Source organism: Harpia harpyja, chromosome 13, assembly GCF_026419915.1.
Source record: "Harpia harpyja isolate bHarHar1 chromosome 13, bHarHar1 primary haplotype, whole genome shotgun sequence".
Lineage (NCBI taxonomy): Eukaryota > Metazoa > Chordata > Aves > Accipitriformes > Accipitridae > Harpia > Harpia harpyja.
Genome location: NC_068952.1, coordinates 40,358,085 through 40,383,695, shown reverse-complemented (window position 1 = coordinate 40,383,695; position 25,611 = coordinate 40,358,085). Strand labels below are relative to the sequence as shown.

Genomic DNA, 25,611 nt, shown 5'->3' with positions numbered 1-25,611 from the left:
AATGTATACAACAAATGTAGTATCAGCATAGCAGCGGTCATAGTACATGGATAATATATATAGAAATCAGTGCGTTGCCACAGGTGCTGGAGGTGCATGCAGACATATTCATTAATAAAACTGGATATGTCATTGTGCTGTACAGTAGCCAGAAGAAACCAGGAATTCAGTTAAAAACATTAAAAAAAAATTTAAAGCATTTTTCTAAGTTTACAAATTATATCTTTTGGGAATATACTGCAGTAAAAAAGCAGGAAATAGTGACTCCGAGATTGCAGAGTCTGGGGCAGAACATCAGTTAGTGCCACTTTGCTTGTCCACAAATCTGTATCATATATTGATACAGATTTGGCAGGCTAATGAAAATGGCTATACAGTAGGTGCTCTATGGCACTCATACTAATTAAGCAGTTCTGTATCATTTACCAGGAGTGCTGAATAAGTAGTAATTGGATTCCCCTTCAATGTACAGAGTTTAAAGAAAAATTATGCAGTGAAACTCATTAGCATGCATGTTTTATTACTGACCATTCTCGCTGTTCCCGTATTGTCAATCTTTGCTAAATACCATGTCCCTATAGGCTTTAGTAAATCCGTGTACTAGAGGAAATAACAAAGGCATTAAAGGATTTCATGTGGGCAACAAAATCTCATATTTCCATCAATATCTGAGTGACTTCCAAAAAAACCCCACGTTGTTGCATATAGGACAGGGTCATCTGATTGAAAGAATGTAGACAAATCTCACTAGGTTGCTTTACTGACTGAATAATGACTCAAATTTTATTATGAACACCATTCCATGTATAAGGAAGTTATGTATTCTGTAATATGATTTTTTTCATCTTCTGACTTTCCTGTAAAAATGAGCAGACATGTAGAAGACAGTTGGCATTATTTAGTTTTGTTGAAAATAATGACTGCAGGTGGTTCAAAGCTCAACAGGAATCAGCAGCATCAGATACATGGAAAGGGAAGAAAGTGAGTGTCTAGAACTTTGGTCATCACTAATTGTCTTTCAGCTAGTGAATAGACCTGTCCAAAATGAGTGGTTGGGATGTTTACATCTGGGAAAAGGCATTTTTCTTTTCTGAATTGCCTACAGGGGAGTAAGGCTCGGAGTGCAGAAAATATCCAAAAGCCTAATAAAGAAACCAAATGCTAATGCCAAGATTTATAAATTCAGGGGACTTGGAAAAAGGAAGCAAAGGGGGAGGAACTTCTGAGCAAGACAAGGAAGTTGGAGGGAGTTCTCTTATATCAGAATGGCTCTTGTCTCCCGGCAGGCACAGCTGATAAAGGAAATGGTCTTCAGGGCAGTTACATAAATTAGAAAAAAACCTGAACAACAACAAAAAAGCATCCCACAGATAGAAAGGGAAAGCAGGGATCCTCTGATCTTAGGAATGCTTAATTAGAGTGGGAGGAAACTAAGGTAGGAAAATAATTGTGTTTGTTACTTCATCTAGAGCTTTGTTTTTCTTGTACCGCCAAAATTTAAAAGCGACTGTGTTCAGAAACTTGCGAGAAGTCTTTGTGCTTCCAGCCCTTAGACAACTATGTTTTCTTTTTTGCAGGGGTGAGGGGGAGGAGATGGAGAGATAAAGGGAATAGAGAATACTTCAACTTATACTGGGTTTTATACTCTGAAAGTGATGGTGGTAATAATGGAATCTACCATGATGGGTAGCATTAGAGGATGTATTTGTCTTAAGAGGATGATTGTTAGAAAAAGATTATTCTTATTTATTCCCAGCAAGTTACTTGGCTTGTTTGGGACACTTCCATGTTGTTGTTTTTTTTTAAATAGGGAAAGTAATCCTACTTATTTATTTTAAATAATTCCTAATTTGGGGAAAAAAAAAGTTTAGAACTCATGATTTTTCATTGTTTTAAAATCTCACTTTAACATCTAAATTATATCCTCATCTGTTTTGAAATACTGAAGGATTCATGTCTGCTGCTATCAAGATTTTCTAGTGTGATCTGACAACTAACAGCAGTATATTTATTTCATAGAAGAATTTAGTGTTTGTTCCTAAGTTTGTTTGGTTTTTTTCTCCTTTCTTTTTTGTTTCTATTATTGTCATAAAAAGATTTAAAGTCCCTATTGGACTAGTGTGCAGAACATAAAACACAAAGCGCTTCCTGAAAGGTAATTTTCCAGGAATGAAAAATACAAGAATTGTGTTTGATAGTTTGGTCTTCTGTCATTCACTGTTGCATTAAAACAGCCATTTTTCTATACCTATGAATGGCCTGAATCTTGAAAACTGACAGTTATAAATGAAAAACCTTAATAATTTGAAATCAAACCCCTTACAAAGTTCCACTAGGCTTTCAGATGAATTTGAATACAAGTTAGGGTACAAGAAAAGATGACGCACAAAATTCCAAGTATTCAGTGCACTTTAGGAGAGGCTTTGCTTTGGTCGGCAGCTACTGTAGTTATCTCAGCTAAAATATTATTTAACCTGAAATGCATATATATTTATAGAAGATCAGTGTTAGCCTTCTAAATAACATTTTTTAGGACTTGACCCTAGGATCTGTTCTACCTGATTAAGAATGGGCAGTATCTGGTTCTTAGACTGTCAGAACATCAGTCTAGGCATTATCTTTCTACACCTTATCTGATTAGCACTGATGTGATTGAGGTCTGTGACAGCTCCTGTGATTTACATATTTAATCGTGTGTGTGTATATATGTAGTTATAGAGATGTAAATATGGTGTCTTTATTTTATATTCTGGACTGTTTGGATTCTGTAGTGTACTTCCAAGAAGCATACTTCTGAAACAATGAATTGCATTCAGTTGAAGTCATCAGTGAGGGAGGTGAGTTGTGTGATACAGGTTTGGCTGGCTCAGTACATCTTCCTGTTTCAGCTAGGTATTTCTAGATTATTTTTAGAGAGAATCGAAATGTCTCATAATAATTCATCTAATCTTGCTTTGCTATGGATTGCAGTAGACAAATTGCTTAGGACTTGAACACAAAATAACGTTTTGGGCCAAATACTCCTTTCTTTAGCCTCTTTGTTCACATAATTTTACCCTCCCCTGAAGCTTGTACATGTCTGTTGCATGACCTCTGATTCATATAGGATCAAGAGGCGCAGTGAGCTAGACAATGCAATTTGAAATCATGAGACCAGTTGTTGCTGTGATCTTAAGGAACTGGCCCATCAACTTGGAAAAGTGATAGTACAGAGTGATACCAGTATGTCAGAAGTTGCCCTCTAACAGTTGCAAAAATACAGGGAGAAGGATGTAGCAGATTTGAATTTTACTGATACTACAGTATGGTTGAAAGAACTTCAGTGTACTGGAAGGAGTTCTTTTAGGTTGACTGCAACATACCAACTAGTGGAATCAGAGTAGTATCTCCTAGAACAAGAAAGTTTCAGTTTTTCAGCTCTGTCATGCCTGCACGCACATATGGAGTCTGTTGATCTGGTAGGTAATACCAGAAGAGAAAGTACATTTTACCAACATCTGTTACCAAAGAAATTTAAGGTAATCACAGAACACCACTGATTCAGATGACTGTCAAAGAATGCATAAGTATCTCATGGTGGACAGCTTGTACAAGTGCTAGATTTTTTTTCTACTAATAGTGCACTGTGGTCTTTAAACAGGAGCATTTCAGAGATCAGACTTAATGCTGATTGTTTTTAAATGCATTTATTTGCTGTATAGATGTTTGAGGAGGTAGTGCGTGAAACATACATTTCTGCTAAAGCAAAGTCTTCTACTTTATTCTGTGGTTTTAAGATTTGTAAAGCACTCAGAGCGCTCGCAGAGAGGAGTTCTGTATGAGTCTATCCTTTCTTTAGCATGACAAACTTCACTTATACAGATTGGTAAGAATATATAGCTTTGAGATAAAAGCTGGAAAGACTCCAAGGCTAGAAAGGAGTCCTTACTAGTAGAAGATGCAGGATGGATAAAAAAAAAAGTAAGAGTAAAGAAAAGGGTGGCCTTTGTCATGACCCAGACTGGACAGACCAGGGAATCCTGTTTAATTTGAAACTCCCTCGGGCTAAATTAAGGTGAAACGACACCAAACGATCAGTTAAAGATTTTTATTTATGACAGAAGCAAACGGAACTGGGGAGGCGTGGTAGTAGGTGTCAGGGTTTCTCACAACAGGAATTGGCATAAGACTACTTCTGTAAACCGTGTAACCATATACATCAATTCAGGGAATAAGGAGATCCCTCCTGTTGAGTCACGAGGTTCAGAGCAGACCCCCTTGCTTTCCAGACTCCTCCTCAGAGAAGGGCCTGGGGCGGCTGGATCCACTCTTAGTCCCAGACTTGGTCAACAGTTTAGATCTTGAAACGGATGAGGTGTAGGGATTGTGGAAAAGGAAAAGGAAAGAGAGAAGATGACAGAGAGAGAAAGGAAGAGAGAAAGATTTCACCGGTCCTGGGTCCAGCGTTGGTTCAGTCAGCCGAGGGGTCCAGTCAGGTGACGGGTCCAATTCCAGTGGGCTTGCACGCCCGGGCCTTCAGTTGGTGTCCTTTTTATCATCCTTGCCCCTCCTTTGGGTGGGCACCCAAACTCTTCAGGTTAATGAGTTTGTGAGCCTTTGGGCTTGGGAGTCATTTGTGGAGTAACTTTTCCTTCCCTGCAGACACTGCCATTGTTTGATCTTTGTATCAGAACAGCTTATCAGAACAGGGAGCTGCACACCCTCCAGCACGCCCTCTCCCTCCTGTTGCTGATATCTGAGCTGATGGGCTTTTCACCTTGGTTCCTTGCTGTGCAGGGTTTGTCTTCAAGCAGAACTTGCCCCACCACAATGTTTGAGACATTAACTCTTTCAGTCTCTCACAGCCTTTGAAAGTGAAAGAAAAAAATACCTCATTTGTTAATCTAACTTCACTCTTGGCATCAGTAAACAGTTAAAAATTGACATGAGTATGCATTCCCAATTCACTGATAAATTCCCTGTTGTAGCTGTGGTTAAGTAAATGGTAGCACTTGTTCAGAGTGTGATAATACCTGTTCCAGTCCCAGGGAGCTGTAGACACTGCAACTTGTCTAATCATCACTTTTTTTTTAGCGTGTATGGCACAAAATGTCATCTTACTTAGGGCCAGAGTGCAACATATAAATGCAGAAGGGTATTTATTTTAATGTATCGGAAATACTGCTGTGTGACTCTTCTGTTTAAGCATGATAAAGGGGCCAGTAAAGTAAGTCTTGTGTATCATAAATCACGCTAGATATTTATGATGCAAAACTTCTAGATATCACAACACATTAAATGGGTGTCATTGCAGTCCCCGTCTGATTAGGTAGCCACATGGAGAAAAGTAGTACCTCCATAAACAAAAAGCAAGGAATGCAAATCCTTTGTAAATTTTCTTACAGGCACAGAGTTGCCTTCCAGCCTCATCTCACACAGGACAGGGTAATGAGTTGCTTTGCTCACCTCTGCTAATGGTTGCGTGAACTTGTACTCAGTGAAGTAAATTCTTGCCAGATGCTGATTTCATCTGGATGATAAAATGTCGTACAATAGGGAATTCAAGCAATTACATTTGCAGAGCATGCAAAAATATAGTAATATCTGTCTGTTGGAGATAGGATATAGAAAATCATTCCTCCTTTTGTGTACTGTGATCTTTGTTAGTTTGATTTTCAAGGGCGCTTAATGTAGTGCCAGTTATGTTTAAGTGAAAAGATGCACCTTGACTTACCTCTTTATGTTAAATGTTTTCTTTAGGAGGAGTGACCCACTTCCAAAGCCCAAAACCATTCTGCTGGTGACAGCATAAATTATTTTGTGCTTCACTCAATTTATCTGTTGGGGAGGTGAGCTGGACAAAAGCATTGCAATCCCCTAAGACGTGTAGAATCTGTTGTTTTCAGGTGCCCATTAGTAACGCTTAACAAGAATATAAAGCCATATCATTAAATCTGGATGCTACTTGCGAGGAGAATTGTGCCTTTAATTTCAGTGGGGCTGGGATTTTGTCCTTTGTGTCTTGCCCTAAATAGCAAATTTAGTGGAATAACAGTGGGTCATTCTAAGTTCTCTAGCTGAATGATCCTTATAAAATTGTGTTGTGGTTTAACCCCAGCCAGCAACTAAACACCACGCAGCTGCTCGCTCACTCCCCCCCCCAGTGGGATGGGGGAGAAAATTGGGGAAAGAAGCAAAACCCGTGGGTTGACATAAGAATGGTTTAATAGAACAGAAAAGAAGAAACTAATAATGATAATGATAACACTAATAAAATGACACCAGTAATAATGAAAGGATTGGAATGTACAAATGATGTGCAATGCAATTGCTCACCACCCGCCGAATGACACCCAGCCAGTCCCCGAGCGGCCATTCCCTGCCCCCACTTCCCCGTTCCTATACTAGATGGGATGTCACATGGTATGGAATACCCCGTTGGCCAGTTTGGGTCAGGTGCCCTGGCTGTGTCCTGTGCCAACTTCTTGTGCCCCTCCAGCTTTCTCGCTGGCTGGGCATGAGAAGCTGAAAAATCCTTGACTTTAGTCTAAACGCTACTGAGCAACAACTGAAAACATCAGTGTTATCAACATTCTTCGCATACTGAACTCAAAACATAGCACTGTACCAGCTACTAGGAAGACAGTTAACTCTATCCCAGCTGAAACCAGGACAATTGTCTGCTATTCTTCCTCAACGCAGGTGTGTTGCTGCCTTGTGAAACACTCAAAGCATTGATGAGAGCATGGGATTTCCAAGCCTCTCCAAAATCTTATAATGACATTTTTGTTATTTCCTATAAAGCATGGATTTAATAAAGCCTGCAGGGACGCAGTATTACTGAAGATGGACAAGATGGAAATTGGCATTAATGTTCAGTAGTAAAACGCTAAAAATTATGATAATATTTTATAAAGTACACTGTGAATGTAGTTTAAACCATTGAACTCATTTGAAAGTCGTAATGATCTCACAGCACATAGTGTGTATTTGCACACACAGATGTACTGAATGCTAACTGAGAGATACCTATTTTTAATAGAAATAAAGACAAAGTATGTTCTCATTATTCTGTAATCTACTAGACCTGTGAAGGTTTTTAGACTTACTTCATATCATCATAACTTACCTTTCATCTAACTTAATTTCATTGGTTTTGGTTAAATCACATATATATTGCCCTCAGCTATTCCTCTTTCTCTGATACTGTGTTCCCTTCATCTGCATATAGACTGTGTCCTCCTATGTTACCATTTGGCTACACTGTACATATTCAGTACTTTCTAATCTTCCTTCATAAATTGATCCTTTCTGACTTATTTTTGTTGCTGTTCTCAGAATTTTCTCACAAAACTGACAAACTACTGAAATAAATCCCAGCGTTGCTAAAAATCAATGGGAATTTCCCGGTTTTGACAGCAGCAACTAGGATTTGACTCAATTAGAAGAGTTGCAGTAAAGGAAAAGCTTCTATTGCAGTGCTGCTGTGTTCATGTCTAAGCACAGGAATTCATAAAATAAGACACGTTGGCTTATACATTGCTGAACGAATGCCCTTGGATCCTACCGTCTGTGATATAAGCTGAGAAAGCTCACTATCTTGCAGTTTCTGGCCCTACAGATACCACTTTTACACTTTTATATCACCTTAAAGGGGCTGTAGTAAATGGGAACAGTGTAGAAGCATATTGAAAATTTTCTCTAAGTGGGTATGAAATCACAGTTTGCTTATTCCAGTGTTGGAGTGCTACAGTAATGCTGTTCGTATAAATATATTTCTCTGTGGTTAACACTCTGATCCCTGTTAAATCTACAGCAACTCTCTAAAGGAAATAAAACTCAGTGAAAGAGAGGAAGATTTGGTAGTTAAGGCACTGGGCTGTCACTCTCAAGAGAATAAGGTTTAGTTTCTACTTCTTCCACAGACTTACTGTATGACCTTAGGTGGCTCATTTAATCTTTCTGTGCCTCAGTTCCCCATCTATAAAATTGGCAATAGTGATGATGCAGTTTTCTGATGATTCTGATGCTTCTTTTCTGACAATTTTCTCGACAGTTCTTACACTTAAATTACCTGATATTTTTGTGTGTGTATGTGTCAAATTCCTTACAAAGCACAATCCTGATAGCTATTGAGTTCTACAGGTGTTTCTCTAGTAAACTTAGTTTTTAACAAAATCCCAAATGGTATTCAACCAATTAAATGAGATGATACAAAGGGTGCAACAACAAGAAAAATGCGTATTTTCCTTTTCTTCCCTTTCAGGAAATGATAACAGTGAAGCGCTTCCAGAGTCTATCCCATCTGCTCCTGGAACACTGCCTCATTTTATGGAGGAACCAGATGATGCCTACATTATAAAAAGCAACCCAATTGTCTTACGCTGTAAAGCTATGCCAGCTATGCAGATTTTCTTCAAGTGCAATGGTGAATGGGTCCATCAAAATGAGCACGTGTCTGAGGAAAGCATGGATGAGACTACAGGTAAGGGCTAATGTGTCCTTTGGGAGATATATCTGAGTGCAGCGTCTACACAAACAGAAGAGTCGTGTGACTTAGTGGATAGTTGCAGGCTTGCACTGAGCTAAAGGAGTGGGAACCGGCTCTAACTCAAAAGTCACAGGACAAAGTCCGCTCTGCCCTGAGCACAGCCAATAAGCCATGGTAGGAGGGCCCAGTGTATTGGCATAAACTTATTGCTGGGCTATGGTGACGATGTGTTTTGGTTGGCTTGGGGTGTCAGTAAAGCCAGCTCGTATCTGCTTGTGACGTACCCTGTAGACACAGCTTTGCAGAGTTGGGAGAAGCAGTTTCCCAAAATGCAAAAGGGAAAGCAGTGGCTGGAAGAGGGTAAGAAAAGGACAGAGCTGACAGGCAGAGAAGGGGAATACAGATCCTGGCAGAAGAGGCATAGTATGAATGAGGAAAACAAAGGGAATTAAAATGACTATGGATGTAGGAGGCGTTAAACAAGATGGTAACAAACTGGCTACGCACCAGCAACTTCTCCATGTGGAGACATAAGGCCTGATCAAACACTAACCATAAACAGTGAGCTTTCTGAAAGAAAATAACAGTTCTGCAGGGAAGAGTAATTTCTGTATTTCAGTGGCGTGATTTGTAGTGGGAACTAGAAACAGGGAAACGTATGTTTTTACGAAATTCCTGTCAGGATGAACCCTGAAAAACCGCCAATGCGGTGATTGAAATTTGCCTTCGCCTCCAAGCAGTGGTAGGTATTTGGTAGGTAATAAAGCTAAGTAGGAGAAATCCATTGTGTAAAAGTGTGTATCTAAAAGAAGAGAATGAGAAGGGAGAAAGTTGAAAATGATCAACAGATTTTATCATGCTCCCAGCACACCCTATATCTTTTCTCATTTAGAAGCATCTTGATAAGTATTGCAAACCAATTTAATGCTGCACCATCTTGTAATTTCACAATTCTGTGTTGTTATTGCTTTTCTCCTCTTTTTAAATTCCAAGATTGCTAGGCAACTCCATGTCTTGGAAATAGCAGTGTATGCATAACATCCTCTCTATCAATGCAAGAAATTCCTTTTTAGAGGAAAAAATGCCATTTAAAAAGAAGTTACATCTCCTAAAGTGGTGTTTGGCATTCTTTTTAAGTGACACATTCTGAAGAAATTTCATACAAAAGGCTTTTTGTAAATGCTAATCTGGATGAATTTTAATTTTTACAGTTACCTTTTCAAAAATAATTTAATAGGCATAACCTTTACTTCTAAAGGCATTGCTGAATCAATATAGAAGAAATGTCGTCCCTAAATGTTTTTCTTCCATATGGTTAATGAAAATCTGTCTTGTGAATACTGCAATTATGTTTTCTAAGTCTTGGATTAATAACAGAATAAAAAAAGATAAAGTAACATGAGGTGGTTTTTTTTTTTTAAATAACACCAGTAACATTGAGGTTTGAGACATGGAGGCATAGGCTTAGCAAATGGGATCTGGAATATAAATGTTGCAGGTTTGAATTTAACCCAGGGACAGAGCTAACCCTAAAAGTACTGTTCTCTAAACGTAAGTCTGGTCCAGACAGTGCAGGATGTCCATGTGTTCCAAAAACTGCCATAATGGTACTTAGGACACAAAAATGTAAGTAAAGGCTATGTACAGTGTAATGTTGAAGGACAGGCATGGATGTTCTCTCACCATGATGTATCCATATCCATAAATTATTTTGGAACTCTTCCTTAGTCTTCAGTAAACAGCAGACTATTGGGGTTTTTTTTTTTTCGGAATTAATCTGCATACTGGCAGTGCCCTCGTTTCTGGAGTCAAATCTGGGGCATAAACATGTCTGTTACCAAGCATGCACAGTGTTCTGCGTACTGCGTGGGCTCCATCTGTGAAAAACTGCACTAGAATTTATGCCAAGAATGGTGCCTCTGGTTAAAGGGTGTGATTCTGGTGTGCTCACTAAAGGGAGGTTACAGTACATTAAAAAGGGTCTGTCCTTTTCCATCCTTCCACTATTTGTTATGTGATTAAAATTCTGAGATGATGTATAGCACAGTGGTGGAAAACAGCAACAAGAAACCCAAACAAGAGGAAATTTAATGCTGAATACAAGAAATGAATCTTAGCATCTCTATAAATTCCTGCCAGTAAGTTCTTAGCCAGGCATATGCAAGAATTACTTGGCAATGGTACTTGAAAGCACACTGTTCTGATGGATTTTACCTAGAGCACTGTATTGTGTACATATAAAAGGACAGGAAGGACAGCTGTTGGTAGACAATGGGTATATTGTCATTGTGATGAATATGGAATCCAATTTTGCAAGATTTTGTTTTTATAGGACAGAAATAAAAATCTTAGAGTAACACAGGAGTTGCTGTTAATTTGAAGAGGAGGAGCAGCAGGAGAGGAAGGATTTTTGTAGTTTTGTAAGCTTTGTAGTTATGGGCTGTGACGTGCTGGCTGCCTGAGAATGTAAGAGGTCCTGGTGGGCTTGAAGAGTTTGCACTGAAGTCTCTCGGGTTGTGGATTTTCTGCTGTTTGTGCAGAAAATCAGTGCAGGCAGGCTGATACATGCTGCAAGTACAACGGATACGGGTTCCCATCTCTGTGTTGCCACAGTCAATTGGTCGGTTAGAGACCGAGTTACTTCATCCTCTTCTGCCTTATTTCCTGAGTTGCAGAAAAGATAGTAATCCGTCGTCTGCCTTTTCTGTTTTTTTCCATAAATGTGGCAGAACAGGAACTTTGCTCTCTCTATGTATTCTGCTTCATAAAGTGAGAGCCTGAGCTAGTAGATGCTACTGTGATAAAAATATAATAATTACAGTTTGATTAATTTCCTTCTGCTTTATTTTTCTTGCCTGAACATTGCAGCATGCATCTCAGTATTAGTTTATAAATATTTCAACTTCTGGTTTCACCAGAGGATCAGACCTGCTAAGAGTAACTACAGTTTTCTTGTCTGATAAATAACAGGATTACAGCAATAACTGCTGTCAGTGTTTTTCTCATTTAAACAAATAAAGCTGACAAATGCTGAAGTTCTGTGCAGCTCTGTTATGTTTAGTACATGGAGAGCAATTATTCATCTGCTGCCAGCATTAGTCTATCTGCAGCTAAACCATCCAACAGTGCAGAAAGCTTATTAGCATATCAGTACCATAGTCATAATTTTATATTCTGTAAGGCTGTACTGTATAACAAAAGATGATGGTTATAATTTGCACAATAATTTAAAGGGTTGGACTTGCAGTGCTTATTAGAGTTATACAAGTCACAGGTAAAATGTTGCTCTTGTTTATTATGTGCCTGTTTTTATTTGCATGGATTTTTCATTCTGTGTCATTTCCTATGAACAATTTTCCTGGCATTTCTTGAGATGCAGAGGGTAGGTGAGTATATTTGTTGGCGAAATATAGTGATGATAAATGAAGAATATATGCCTCTGTCCCCATAGGTTTGCTTTCTGTAGTTGTTTCTAAAACAAATGAAAATAGGTGTGCTTTCTCCATAAACAAAACATAACTTTCCCCAAAGACTTGATGTTCTCCAGAGGTCCCTTCCAACCTCAACAATTCTGTGATTCTGCTATTTTGGATGCATTTATTTTGTCTATTGGCAAATTGGGAGACCTTTAAGAGGAGCTGAATTCCTACCTGTCCTGTTCTCAAAATGCTGAACCACTAGCTTCTCAAAATCATGTGCTGTTTGTTTGCCTGATTCAAACCACATTAAATGTTGCTTCAGAAAATATAGGCTGATATATAGATTAATTAAATAATGTGTCAATGAAAGGAAGAGCTGGGCTGGAGAATATGCTACCTTAATAAATCTGAAGCTGTAAATGCCTGTATTCACTGACGACTGTTCAGAATTTTACAGTACCAATGAGCCTAGAAATGGCTTCCACTTCTCAAAAAAATCATCATCATGCGATGATTTTTTTTGTTTGGTATCAGTAAAGATTCTGTCGTTGTTAGCATGGATGCACTGGTAAGCTGTACAATATGTGGTTCTCATACCTTCATTTCTATTTGCTGCTTCCAAAAATTCCTAGAGTATCTCAGAAATTGAGAGAGTTCAGTAGACAGCGTACCAGAACCAGGTGGGTGAACGGCAGCGCTGTCGGCAGGGCTGTAGTTAATGGCTGGTAACAGGGAGCGTTCTCTCCCCAGGAGGATACTGCTTAGAGGTGATGGTGGGAATGAGCTGATCATGGGATGGGAGGATAGCTGGAGATACTCAGGTACAGCAAGAGGCTGTACCTTCACAGCAACATAGAGCAACACTGTTTACAGGCAGCATAGACATGCAGGCGGATACGATGTACATGGCTGCACAGAAGTGCATGTGAGCTAATTGAATGCTGGATGAGTGATTCCTGACTGGAGACAGGCCATCTTAGAAAGGTCAGTATTTGTCAAGGTCTTAATCATTTTACACCCTTGTCGAAGAAGTCTTTAAGTAGATGGGTTGCAACCTTGTTGGACAAGGTTGCAAATTAGCTTGACTTGGAGGCTCTGGAGCTTTGATGCTTTGTAGCTTTGATTGAGGTCACTCAGGGACTGCACACAGCTTGATTTGCCATAGGTAAGTAACAAGAAAGTGTATGTCTGCCAGTGTCGTATAGCATGGTGGGATGCCAAATCTTCAGCCAGTGAAGACCTGCTGTGTCAGGTCACCAGGACTCGGATGCTCTCTGATGAATCTTAGTGTGGCTGCTCTTATCTTTAACCCATAAAGATCCCTCTACAAAATCATGTATGGCTGAGAATCCAAAGATTCATCGCTGGCAGAGCAGCTTGGATGTTTAAATTGAGATGGTGCATTTTCATCATGCATTCTACAGTCAGTATGTCAGCAAGGAGAGGAGTTTCTGACAGAACTGCTGAGTTCCATGTGCTGTGTTTATTTCATAATGGCTTGTTTTCACCATGGCAGAAAATAAAGGGATGTTTTGTAAAGAGTTTTGTTGAAAACTGCATGAACATATTTAAAAAAACAAAATGCAAATAAAAACAACCAGGAAACCTCTGTTTGTTTATTACAGAGTGAATAAATATTTGACTGCCTAAAACGATAATTGAGACAACTTAGGAAGCTATTGCAGGTTTGTCCATGTCTTTAAGTATCATTGTGAAATATAGCAAGCCAAACAGGATAAATGAAAACCAGTAAACCCCCCCTTTGCCTGTTGCTGGAAAAGTAGCAAAAATTTTATATCGCTTTATAGAATTTAAAGCTTGTCTGACCTTCCCCACCTCACTTCAGTGAGCATCCCCAGTGGGCCTCATCTCTCCTGTTTACCAAAGGAACATGTTGACTTCCTAGTGCCTTTCAGAAGTGAAATACCCAGCTGTTAATGATGCCTGAGATTAAGTGGAAGCCAATGTTTATGGAGTTCAGGTTTAGAAATTTCTTGCTGCTTTATAAACTTCACAGGCATGAAATATTTTAAGATTGAGTTTTCATTCATTTCCAGTGAAGGGGAAGTATCTTGGGACTGCAGAGGAGGAGAAAGAAGAAAGTAGTAGGCATGAATGTTTTCTATTTTCAAGTTAATGTTTTTCTGACTAGCTCTTTCAAATGATTCCTAATGCCTCTTAACCCAGATTTGGATTATATTTCTTCTCCCCAAGGTTGTCATGCAAAGGTAGTTGCAGATACGGCAAACATCCCAAGTGTATAAAATCAGGTGTCAGGTTTACAAGGCTTCTTGATGTCTTGTATTTACCTTCAAGCTTTGTCTGAAGCAAATGCTTCCAGTCTGAAGGGCAATACTGCTAAATTTCACCTGTGCCCAGGAGGTTATGAAAATGGCAGCAGGCTAAAAAAAAAAGCACAGGGCTTTTCCCATCTTTACTCCTGGCTAGCCTTGATTATTCCCTTAGATCCTTTTCTCAGCTCTTTAGGTGTAACTGATTCCTACCTCAGGACAGAGATATGCATTTGTTTTGATAGACAACAGGCAAATTTGCAGTAGACAACAACATTGCACTGCAGGTGAATTTAGCAAGGTTATACTTTGGGAAACAGTGTAAAATAAGCAAGGTATCGGTCTGATGTTATAAACACTTCTGTTTGTGAAAGTGAAGAAAGGCAAGACTTCAGTTTTGTAGCTGGTTCACTTGCTTCCCAGAAGGATAGGGTGGCCATCTCCATTTGTGAGCTGTGAAATTTATTCCCCTCTCTTTCTTTTCTCCTCCTCCCAGGCTGTAAAGGCTTGAGCTTAGCTTTCTCTGTGCTGCAAGTATAAGACACAGCTTTTCTCTCCTGTATGAGGAAATGGCTGCTGGATGGAACTGCAGTAGTAGTGGCTGGAACAGGCTGGAATTCAGGGGGGCATTTGATTAGTTCCTGTCATCCATGCATAGTTCTGGCTGTTTGACTTGATTGGGGGCCTTACCAGGGTACTTCAGAAAGGCTTTCAAGGGCACTGAGACGTTTAGATTGGAAGACAATTTTGTTGTATATTATATGATAAAATTCCAGATAAACATTCTGGGTGAAAAAGGCACAAGAGAGACAAGGTTTCTGAGAAAGGTGTTATATTCTTGCAAAGACCACAGTGGGTGGGTAATTCTTGTAACTCAATGCATTATGACCTACTCAGCTTTTAGAATTTAATTAGTAGCCATGTATTATTGTCAAAGTAACTAAAGCTTTGCCTTGATTAAAAATGGAATTGTTTAATTAAAAGAAAAGGTTTGGCTGACCTTAGCTTTATGCCCAAGTAAGCCTGTATCAGCTAATTTTCTATATCTTTCCCCTTCAGGATTGAAAGTTCGAGAGGTGTTCATCAACGTGACGAGACAGCAGGTGGAAGATTTTCATGGGCCAGAAGATTACTGGTGTCAATGTGTTGCATGGAGCCATCTAGGGACCTCAAAGAGTAGGAAGGCATCTGTCCGCATAGCTTGTGAGTGGAGTAAATGTTCTGCTATTCTAGGTTTTGCAAGGTATGGAAACATACTGTTCTTTTAGGGTTAAATATAAATGGATACTGGTAAGGTACTGCTGTCTTTGCAAGCCTTCCCTGTGAGATACTGTAGGAGTATCACAGAAAGCATACCATGTTTTTTTTTTCCAGAGCTTTCTTTTATTTTAATGTGGATTGATTGATTTGCATTTACACTCAGCAAGTCTGTTTCAGAGGTTCTGGACTGCATATGCACAGTGTCACAACAATGCAATCTAATAAAAAAGGTTAATGCAAATTGAAAATCCCCTGGAAAGTGCCCTTTTGCTCCAGGTTGATCACAGGGGTCTAAAAAAATATGGAAAACCATTTAACAATGTCTGTCTTCTACACTTTGTACAAAAAAAAAAAGCAAGAATGCATTAGAAGCTTTTGTAGCATAGTATTTTAAATCTGGTTCTCAATATTGAAGCCTATCATTGGTCGTCAGGTATGATAAGCTGTGGGGAAAATGAGATAAAAGTAGGAAAAATGGAATAATTCCAATTAGTAGAGGAAAAAATACCTTCCCTCCTTTTTTTGAGGAAATGAGGGGCAAACATCTTAAACAGAACTAAGACTGCTACAGAAATTCCATCATTTCTCTATGGGACTAAATATACGTTGTTGAGAAAAAAATCCTTTTAAATGCTGTTCCTATAGACATTTATAAGAACCACTACTGAAGATAATAAAATCGTTCATGAGCAAGGTAGGTAGTCTTCCACTTTTTTAACTACATAGTTGATGTGAAATCTAGATCAGATGGTTGAATCTGTCATTCAGAGAAGTTAGAGCAACTTAGGAAAAATTTCCTTCTTGTGACAAGGTAAAAGTATTACTCTTGCACGTCTTGCTTGGACTGGAAAACCGGACAACAGCTTCTCAAAGTCAGCTGATATATTGCATGTGTCGTAATGTCGAAGTTATTCTCAACATGTGCTTCCCGTGTTGGAGGACATTACACAGAGGATCAGCCCTTCTTGTGTGGGAAGACGGCTAATAGCAATCCTCTTCTTCAACTTCTGGCTGGTAGGATTATTCCATCTCGCTGCCATCCTCATTGTGACCAAAGGTTACTAGAGGGAGATGGGAATGGATTTGAGGCTGGTGTGTGTTCCCAGGTGCTAACATCTGCTTTTTCATATGCTTTCTGCAAGGCCTTATGCTTTGACTTTGGAGCCAGCTGCATGACCTATAGAATCATATGGTGTGACATCCCGTATTAAGAAATTGGACCCTGCATAGTTACACTGTGCTGTTAAGCTACTTATAAATGATTCTATATGCCTGCTGCTTGCCATAATGGGATTAGAAAGGAATTCCACTGTGCAGAGTTGTGAATTATTCAGGTAAAACGTATGTCTTTCTAAGTCATGCCAAACAGTGACAGAGTCGCTACCAGTGGTAATTTTGAAGGCGGCCATGTAGTTATGGTAGTTGCTGTCACTATTTCCTTAGGGAGCATCATTACTTTCTACTTTAAACAAAGGGAATAACTCTGGTCTTGTAGGCTGACAAATGTTAAGTTTTAAATAACACCACTGTAGATTAATTAAGAGTTATTGGGGAAGGGGAGTTATTTGGCTTAATCTCTTTTAGAATAGAAGACTCATTCCACAATTTTTAATACAGTGGGGAGCAGAGGACAACCGTTGTCCCCGGATAGGAAGTATTCAGACTCAGTTTATCTCTGCTCTTCATATCTGAAATAGTGTGGTGTAGTGTTATAACTCACAATCAACAGATCATTATTTGAAAGATGCAAAAAATGGAAGAGTCAATAAATGCCATCATAGCAAGAGGGACATAAAAAAGACAGAACCCAAATACAATTGTTACTGTGAGACTGTGGAGATACTCAAAGGCTCACCCAATTTTTACCTCGCAATTAGATCTGCTACATTTTTCTAACAGAATCAGAGCCTGAAACCATCGTTTTGCAGCAGTGCTGCTTGCAGAGAGTTCAGGAAATTACTTTCCCCCAATCTGTTGTGAACCCTTTTCCTTTAAATCACCAGTTCAGGTCTTTAAAGACCTAGCCCCAGGAAATGATGGCAACAACCTGCAAAGAGTTGGGAGAAATGCTTCTTGGAAGGAGATGAGAGGCAGGAGGAAGGGGTTGGAGAGGTTCAAGCAAGAAACTCTGAATGGTAACTTTTATCAGGTAGTGTTCTAGAAATTCTTGATAAATCTTTCTAAAATTATGCTCTTTTTAACAGGATAACTTAAAATAAACATTTGAAATAAGTAATAGGACAATGTAACTACTCCTTGATTTTATAAATGACGGGGTTTTGTTGGCTGTTTTAGTTTGAATGTGTAAATATGTGTAAATTCAATTTTTTATTTTACTGCATTAACTGTCATAACCCTGAATGAGCTAATAATTCCCCTGTATTGCTAAGCTGCAAAGGACTATTATTCTGAATTGAATTTTTATTGACTTTTCTCCGCACTGTGATTTCCCAACCTCATAATATGGCAATATGAGTAAAAATCAGAATGAGCAGAAGCAGGTGGAGCAGTGTGATGGGACTTTTAAACCCATCACTGTGGTACCAGTTCTTCAGCAAAGCACATCCCCAGCTGCCATCCATAACTGCAGATATCATATTAACCTAGCAGGCACGCCAGAGAGTGCTCTTCGTTTCTGTTTTATGTGATGTACTGAGTGTGGCTGAATGTTTCGCCTGAGAACTGTGTTCCTGTACTGGCTATTTGCTGTGCTACTGTTACTTGAAGCCATGTTTTTTTTATGAAAAAAACAGCAATTCTTGAGTGCAGAGATGATGGGACTTGTTAGTACTCCAGACAGAAAAAATGAATAGCTGCCAACAGATGTCTATAAACCACCCCCATGAGTTCCCAGGGCTCACCCTTTCATGGACCTGTGTCATCCTGTCTGTGGTGAACAACCTAGCTACTTAATTTGGGGCATGGATTTCTGACTTGGAGAATACCCTGTAGAGGACTAGAGATGACAATGTGTAGGTCCAATTTGTGATAGCATACAGAACCCATAACTTTTTCACAGCACTTGTCATTGTGATGCATAGTGTGGTAGTGTCAACTTTTTTTTTCCTTTGCTTTTTACTTTTTTTTTTTTTTTTTGCACCTAAAGCCTAGAGATTCTGTATTGTAAGTCAAGTCCAAAGCATTACAGCACTTTATATTTCTCTGAAAAAGCAGGTATGTATTTCTTTGTGATAGTGTGGAATGCAGAGAAAATGAAAAGATGGCTCTTACTCCCTTTTTCATCCTAATAAAGGCATTTGTAGGCAGAACTGCAGCCTAACTGTTAACGAATGACTTTTTAAATAGAGTACTGGAGAACATATTGGTTATCTGTGGGGAAAAAAAAATCAACATTAACAAAGAATCATAAAAAGGAGAATACATGCACTGCGTGCATCTTTCTCTAGTGATCAGCTTGCTAAATTAAGTCTTAAAGTATTTTATAAAATATATTAAAGTGTAACTGATTCAGAGCCTCTGCTGTTTAAGGGGGTGTATTTCATGAAGTGTAAGCAATGAGAAAATTAAATCAGTAAATCCACGCTGTGGAATCTGAGACACTGTTTGAAGAAAATGAGTCTGTCTAATGGAAACATCCTAACTCTCAAAGCACATGTAGTAAGTAACATTCATTCCGTTTTGTTTTCCTTTCACAGCAAGCAAAACTTTACATATCGATGGGCATGTCTGGGTTAGGTTAATGCCACTGGATACACGTTTCCTTTGTGTCTGTTCTGGTTTACCCAGACACTTGTACGTAGTAGTGCTGCAGCCACATCAGTGCGACTCTTGAGACAATATGCCCTGTTCCTTTCCCTGAATTACTAGCTGGGCCATTGTATCTGAAATGAAACAATCTTGTAATCAGCCAGTTTGGAATGTGCGGAATCACTCTCAGTCCTTTCCTTCTTTTCCTACAGCTTGCAGTATGTAGGCGATCTAAACAAAACACCTAGCTTAGAACATTTTATAAAATATCCTGGCACTCATCTGAAGTAGCATGTACTAGGAAAATTACTCACCTAGTCTTGGATTCATTCAATTGGTTCTAACAGCACCCTAACAATACCACGTTGTTGTTCTTGCATTTAATTCTCGTGTTGTGGAAGGGCAACGGCTTGAGAGATTGAATGCACAACTGGAACCACGGAGTTTGGGGCTTCTAAAATTGATTGTCTCTGTAGTCACACACAGATTGTTCCTTAAAGGTGGAGAGATGGACACAAACTAAAGATGATAGGATCTCTTTGCCTCTCATCTAGGGAAGAATTAGTAACTCTCAGTTGTCCATTGCTTTATACCCACACTTAAGAGAAGAATATGGCAATGCGGTATTGTTGCTCACTTCTGCAGCCTACTTAGTATTGTTTGGGGAGGAATGGCTTTTGGAGGTATAATGAATTATTGCATTAAACTTTGCAGATTTACGGAAAAACTTTGAGCAAGACCCACAAGGGAAGGAGGTTCCTATCGAAGGGATGATCGTTCTCCACTGTCGGCCACCTGAGGGAGTCCCTGCAGCTGAGGTGAGGCTTTGTGCAGTGCCACTGCTGGTGGCTGATGCCTCCTGGGCTGGTGAGAAATGAGAGAAGCAAAAGGGGCTTCCAGCGTTGGTTACAGTGTTCTTCTCTCACAGACTGCTTTAAATATGTATTTTTTTGATTATGTAAGTTTTTAAAAAGTATGGCTTTTTACCAGAATTCAGGAACATTTGCTGAAAAAATCCTAGCTTTGATACAATTTTCAAGTTTTATGCTTACAAACTGAAAACAGATTGTTACTTACTTTCTCAGAAATTACTGTTCTCATTGAAAAATAAAACAAAGAAAAAAAACCCTAAAAATATTATGATAAATTGTTGCTGGAGAGAGAAAATCTGCTGCAAATAATAATTTGGGGGGTTTTTGTTTAGATTTAAACATGCTTTTTGTCAAGAGAGTTGAATCTTAACAGGAAACTAATGGGGATGCCTTAAAATGATAATAGCCAGACTATTCTTGGAGGAAGATGTTCTAAGTGGGTTGTGTTTAAAAATCTGCTAGGGAGACATTAAAAAAAAAAGAATCTGATGGTGGAAGCTAGCATGGCATCACACTGTTCTTACCTATCAAAAAACAGACTGGTGGTGGTAGTCTTGAGCCAGTGCTGCCATGGCAAGACTGAGATCAGCAGTTTAAATCTCTTGTGTACCTGGGTGAGCTACAGTCACCACGTTCAGGCTGCAGTGTAGGCTCAGCCATACGGCTGCAGCTGTGGAACAGCCCCAGTAACACTGTGCTGTATTTCTAATTGCACACTCTGCAGTGTGTTCTTTAGCATCCTTTGATGAATAAGACAAATAGTATCACTCAGAAGTTATTTTGGCCCTTATCTCCACTATTGCTGTGGTATGTTCTAATTGAAGGAACAAAAGCAGCAAGGAAAAATAAACTCCAAGGAAACATGCATCCTCTTAGTTAAGGAGAGAAGCATGTTGAGCAGATGCCATTGAAAATAGAGGAGAAATGCAGCAAACTGGGGTGCAAAAGACACTGAAAATCAGGTAGAAGTGTTAAAGACCAAAAGGAAAATGAGTTAGAAATAAGAATGGTGAGTAGATGGATTTGTATCTAGGCATCTAATATGCATTACTGTGTCATTCAAATTTCTGCTACTACATTCTTCTCAGCTGTGTGTTGTTTTTAGTCATGTTTAGTGGTACTAGAAAAATGGATACTGCATTACAGAGAATTGCCAAAATTATTTAAATGTGTATTCTGGTAAACATACCTATTTTGTAGACAAAACAAACTTCCAAAGGTGTAACTGCCTAAACATCTTGGTCTGTGAGGGATTCATTGCCTGTACTCTCTGCAGAAGGGATGGTAATCACTGCCTGCAGAGGTTCCCCAAAGCCACCAGTTGGTAACCTCAGTGACATTTTTCTCTCAGACAATGTGCACTGCTAAACCAAGTTTTCTGAATGCATATCTGTCGAGATTGCCAGTGTATCCTGTCTCAGATAAATTTGCTATCTCTGTGCTAAAAAATTTCCACTATGCTTATTCCTTTCACCCTGGTTCCCTTTGTTCCACAAAACTAGACAGACTTTATAGTAAAACAAGTGAATGTTTAATAATAAAGTGCCCAAAATCAAGTGCAGAGTTACAGGAAAAAGGCTGGAAACAAGCAGTTACAAAGTGAAATGAAGCATGATGTGTCCACTACTTGACTGCAAAACATCTTTCTTAGCTGTGGAAATATATCTGACCTGCAGTCCTGGCAGTGTGTGTCAGCCTTGGGAGCTGGCAGCCCAGTTTTCATGGAGGAACTCTGCCTTGTCCAGTGCTTTCACCACCTTCCCCCCCCCACCCCTTGTTCAGTTGTCTAATATACTTCTCAAAACTTTGTAGGCTCAAGTAATCCTTGTGCCTTGCATTAAACTGTACGTTCACTGAAGTCATGTTCTTTAATGTGATAAGGATGCTAGTAACTTTCTTAGAAGATTATAGTACGTTTTTCTACGTTGACTGTTTTCATAGTCTGAAGAGTATGCTACCATGTATATCAGTTTGGTTTTGTTACTAATTCTAAAAAGACAGCATTTAAAGGTGAGCAGAAAGTTTTCAAGCGAAAAACTATATAAAATCTATGTGTTTTCTATGAGACCAAAAGAAACAAATTACAATAGGTACACTTCTACCCAACAAGTATGGTTTGCTGAACTGACTGTTTTCCAATTTCTGTATAGTTAAATATCAAAAAATGCTATCTTTGGAATTCAGGCATTTGGGAAAAAACGGTGATTCTCAGTCAACACTACTTGAATTTTACTGAGAATTTTAGAATTATTTGAACTACACTGCTTTACACTCAACAATTAAACAGGATATTTGTCTTTCATAAAAGTTAGGAATTATATCTAATGAAAAACTGACATTTTAATTGCTTTCTGCAGATAAAAATTGTAGAGTTCTCAATAAACCCTGATTTACTGATGTTGATTGTAAAATTGTTATTGCTGCTAATAAAGCCTGTAAATCTTAACAGGTCATATTTGCTTTGGACAATAAAATTTCACATGAAGGCTCAGGATGCAAGGCTAATTCTGTGCTCACCAAGGTAAACAGTCTACTGGAAATAATTCAGTGTCTTTAGAAACTGGGTACCAGATTCAAATAAGTAATGGCTCTGGTCTTAATGGCAGTAAGCTTGAGGTTATAAACTCTTTTGGTATTTTCAAGTTAAAGATGACCTGCCCTGTTAAACATGTGGATGAAAAATAACTGAGATGGCTAGTAAGTCTTGCTCAATAATTGTTATGTGAGTACTGAGAAGTGTAGAAGGTTTCAAAACCCAGTGCTGGCAACAAATCTATGGTTCTGATCCAAGAATTTGTTTCATTTGTGTTTGGAGGAAGCCCTAGATGAAAACATAAGGCTTGAAATAACTACGGACAAAGAAGCTCGTCTTCTGTTTCATTAGATGCAAAATAGATGCTAATTGTGGCATTGTTGTTGTTTGTTTGTTTGTTTGTTAAATCCATACTATGCATGGACCTGGAAATGCAAACTGAAAACAAAATGGATAGGAGACTCCAGTCCCTTTCATGTTACCCTGCCAATATCTGCCTGAATCCCTTGGGAAGATTTTGATTATTCCATCAAGTGCAGAAGTTCAGGAACATTATTTTTCCAAAGAGCACACATTTCCTGTGCTTGCCATAGTCACGAGTTAATCTAGCGATTTATTTCTGACAGTGGCTATGAATGACTGATACAGTCAAACCTCTAATCATGCAATGCAGCTCAATAAGAGGCAGACACTTTACAACTGGAATGAAATTTAAATTCAGCTCAATTATTTATGTGAGCCTGCCCCATTATCAAGAATATAAATCTTAATCTCTGGACTTGTTTTTCTGCAGCTTAGAGGTGCTGAAGATTTCTTAAATCTTAGAAGCATTAAAAGTAAATGTTCTTGATCTAGCTTAACCTGAAAAATCCTGTCATTAGTCCTATAAGAAGTGGAAAGCAGGGATCTTTTTTAGCGATGGCTGACATCATAGTTGCCTCGGAATTACCAGGAGGGAGAGCCTTTCTTTCCCACTATTCCTTTCTACATTTCTAGTCACTCCTCAAATATTTTCACCTAAGTGATTTTAGCTGCTGCTAATGTTTCCTTGTTTAAAACTGAGTGAGTGGATCTCAGCAGTTCTTGGTAGGCAGATGTACTTGTTACTAAATGTATCAGCATTTCCCAGGCATATTTATGCCATTATGTGCCATCAGTGGCAACCCCTCACTGTGCTTTTGTGCAGGAAAAAGCGTTTAACCGAGTAGCAGCATTAGGGGTCCACATCTGAGAATTCCTGAGCTGTCATCACAGTCAGCATTTTTGCCAGTGGTGCCTCTCAGTACTAATCCTTTTATTTATTTATTTATTTTGGGGGGTGGGACAGCAGGGATGACACAGAGATCGTACAGCGATCAAGACCAAACCTCAGAGAGGTTCTCTAGAGAGAATTCCTCTAGATCAAGTTTAGTTTTGTTGGGAGAAATTTCTGTTTCTACCATCTGTTCCAGAATGAGTAAGGCTTCCATATCTCATCACCAGTAGCAATGAAAATACCCAGATTAAGTTTGCTTATATGTGTTAATTTCCGCACACAATATGTAGAAAAGGAGTTAAGAGAAAATGGATTAAAGGTTTGGATCCATAGTTTAAATGTATCTAAACTGTATATTGCTTAAAACTTGGCTTGTATAAATTAATTTACAAATAATGGAAGCTCATGTGACATTGTTAATGCTCTGCATGCTCATACAGTTCAGTTTTAGTAAATAGTCTTTAAGCTGAATAACACATTAGTGAAAGCAAACAATCAAGGAGGATTACAAATAAAGAATGGCAGTATTCTAATTCAGCTTTAATGTTATACAGGCATGAATCAGGAGCACCAAATCCTGCTGAGGCAAGCACTGATTTTAATGCTGCTTTGAAATGCACTGTACTGTCTTGATTCATTTAGCAGCAAATTTCAGTTGCTTGTGTCAGCTAGGTCTTAAGCAAAAGACATAAAGGAGCATCGCTCTAAATCTGCATTCTCTTTCCAAGAATTTGCTTACACTCTTCATGGAGCCTAAGTCCATCTCTTGTGCATGAAATACTTGGAATGTGCCTGATTTTACTACTAATAAAACCTCATTTGGCAACGGCAGACAAGAAAACCGAGTAACTGAGCTATTACCTATTGGTTTACCCTTTTGAATAGTTTAGACAGCCTTAGCAAATTACTGAACCATTTTGGATTCTGTATGGGCAGGACAGGCACCTACCTCTGAACATGGTAATAACCACATACCGTCTCTTGAGTACCACAGCTCTGCTCCTAGAATGTGCTGCCTTTCAGTTTATATGCAGGTCTAGGTCAGCTGTCTTCAATCACTCTGTAGCCCACCCTGTATTTCTGTGTCTGCAGCCTTTGTTAGCAGGTTTCCCATCTCCGGAGTTTGCCTCTGTGGAGAAGGGAACATGAGAAAATTCTTCACGTCTCTGCTTTGGGAGGTTGCTGAGGGTTTGGGGCATTCTGGCTGCATTGCCACAGCAGTAAGAGAGTACGAAAAACCAAATCCTAACACTAGGCAGACTGGAAAAAGGTTTTAAATTCTCTTCTCATGCATTCACATGGCAAGTAAAACAGAGCTGGTGAGCAGCTGTGCTTGCAGGCATCAGCACCCAACCCAAATAAATTCAGTCTTTTGAGTTAAACATCAAAATAAAAAAGAAAATCCAGCATTTAAGTGGAGCATCTGATAATCCCCTGCTGTAGCAAATGTTGATTTAAATATAACAGAGTCTCTGCTGGCACAGGCTTGATGGGACCAGAGCCATTTCTTTCACTATTGATGCAGAGTTGGCCCAGGGAAGAGACAGTTCTGGCTTTCAATCCCACAACAGATTCTCCCCATAGATATGTTTATTAATTGTGCGCAACAGAGGCCTCATTTAGCTTGGACTGCATGCGATGAGGCCGTTGTGGTATAGTATAGGAATCAGCTAAACTCTCTGATGAATCCTTGTCTGCTGGTCATTTTTGTTAGGCTGCTAGGAGGGTACCTTGGGCTTGTATTGCTCAGACTGTTTCACTCCACGTGTATCAGAGGAAGTATTTCTGATTTTCATTGGCATG

The 25,611-nt window shown here is 39.0% G+C and overlaps 1 protein-coding gene across 3 annotated transcripts in view; it reads left to right on the top strand.

Annotated features, from left to right (window-relative positions):
* UNC5D (unc-5 netrin receptor D) overlaps positions 1-25,611 on the top strand; it is a 171,095-nt gene that overhangs the window by 74,629 nt on the left and 70,855 nt on the right. For all 3 annotated transcript variants that reach the window (XM_052806397.1, XM_052806400.1, XM_052806396.1), the window contains exons 2-4: positions 8,246-8,464; positions 15,240-15,383; positions 19,863-19,966. In XM_052806397.1, coding sequence (XP_052662357.1) covers positions 8,246-8,464; positions 15,240-15,383; positions 19,863-19,966 — 467 coding nt within the window. The remainder of the gene's footprint in view (positions 1-8,245; positions 8,465-15,239; positions 15,384-19,862; positions 19,967-25,611) is intronic.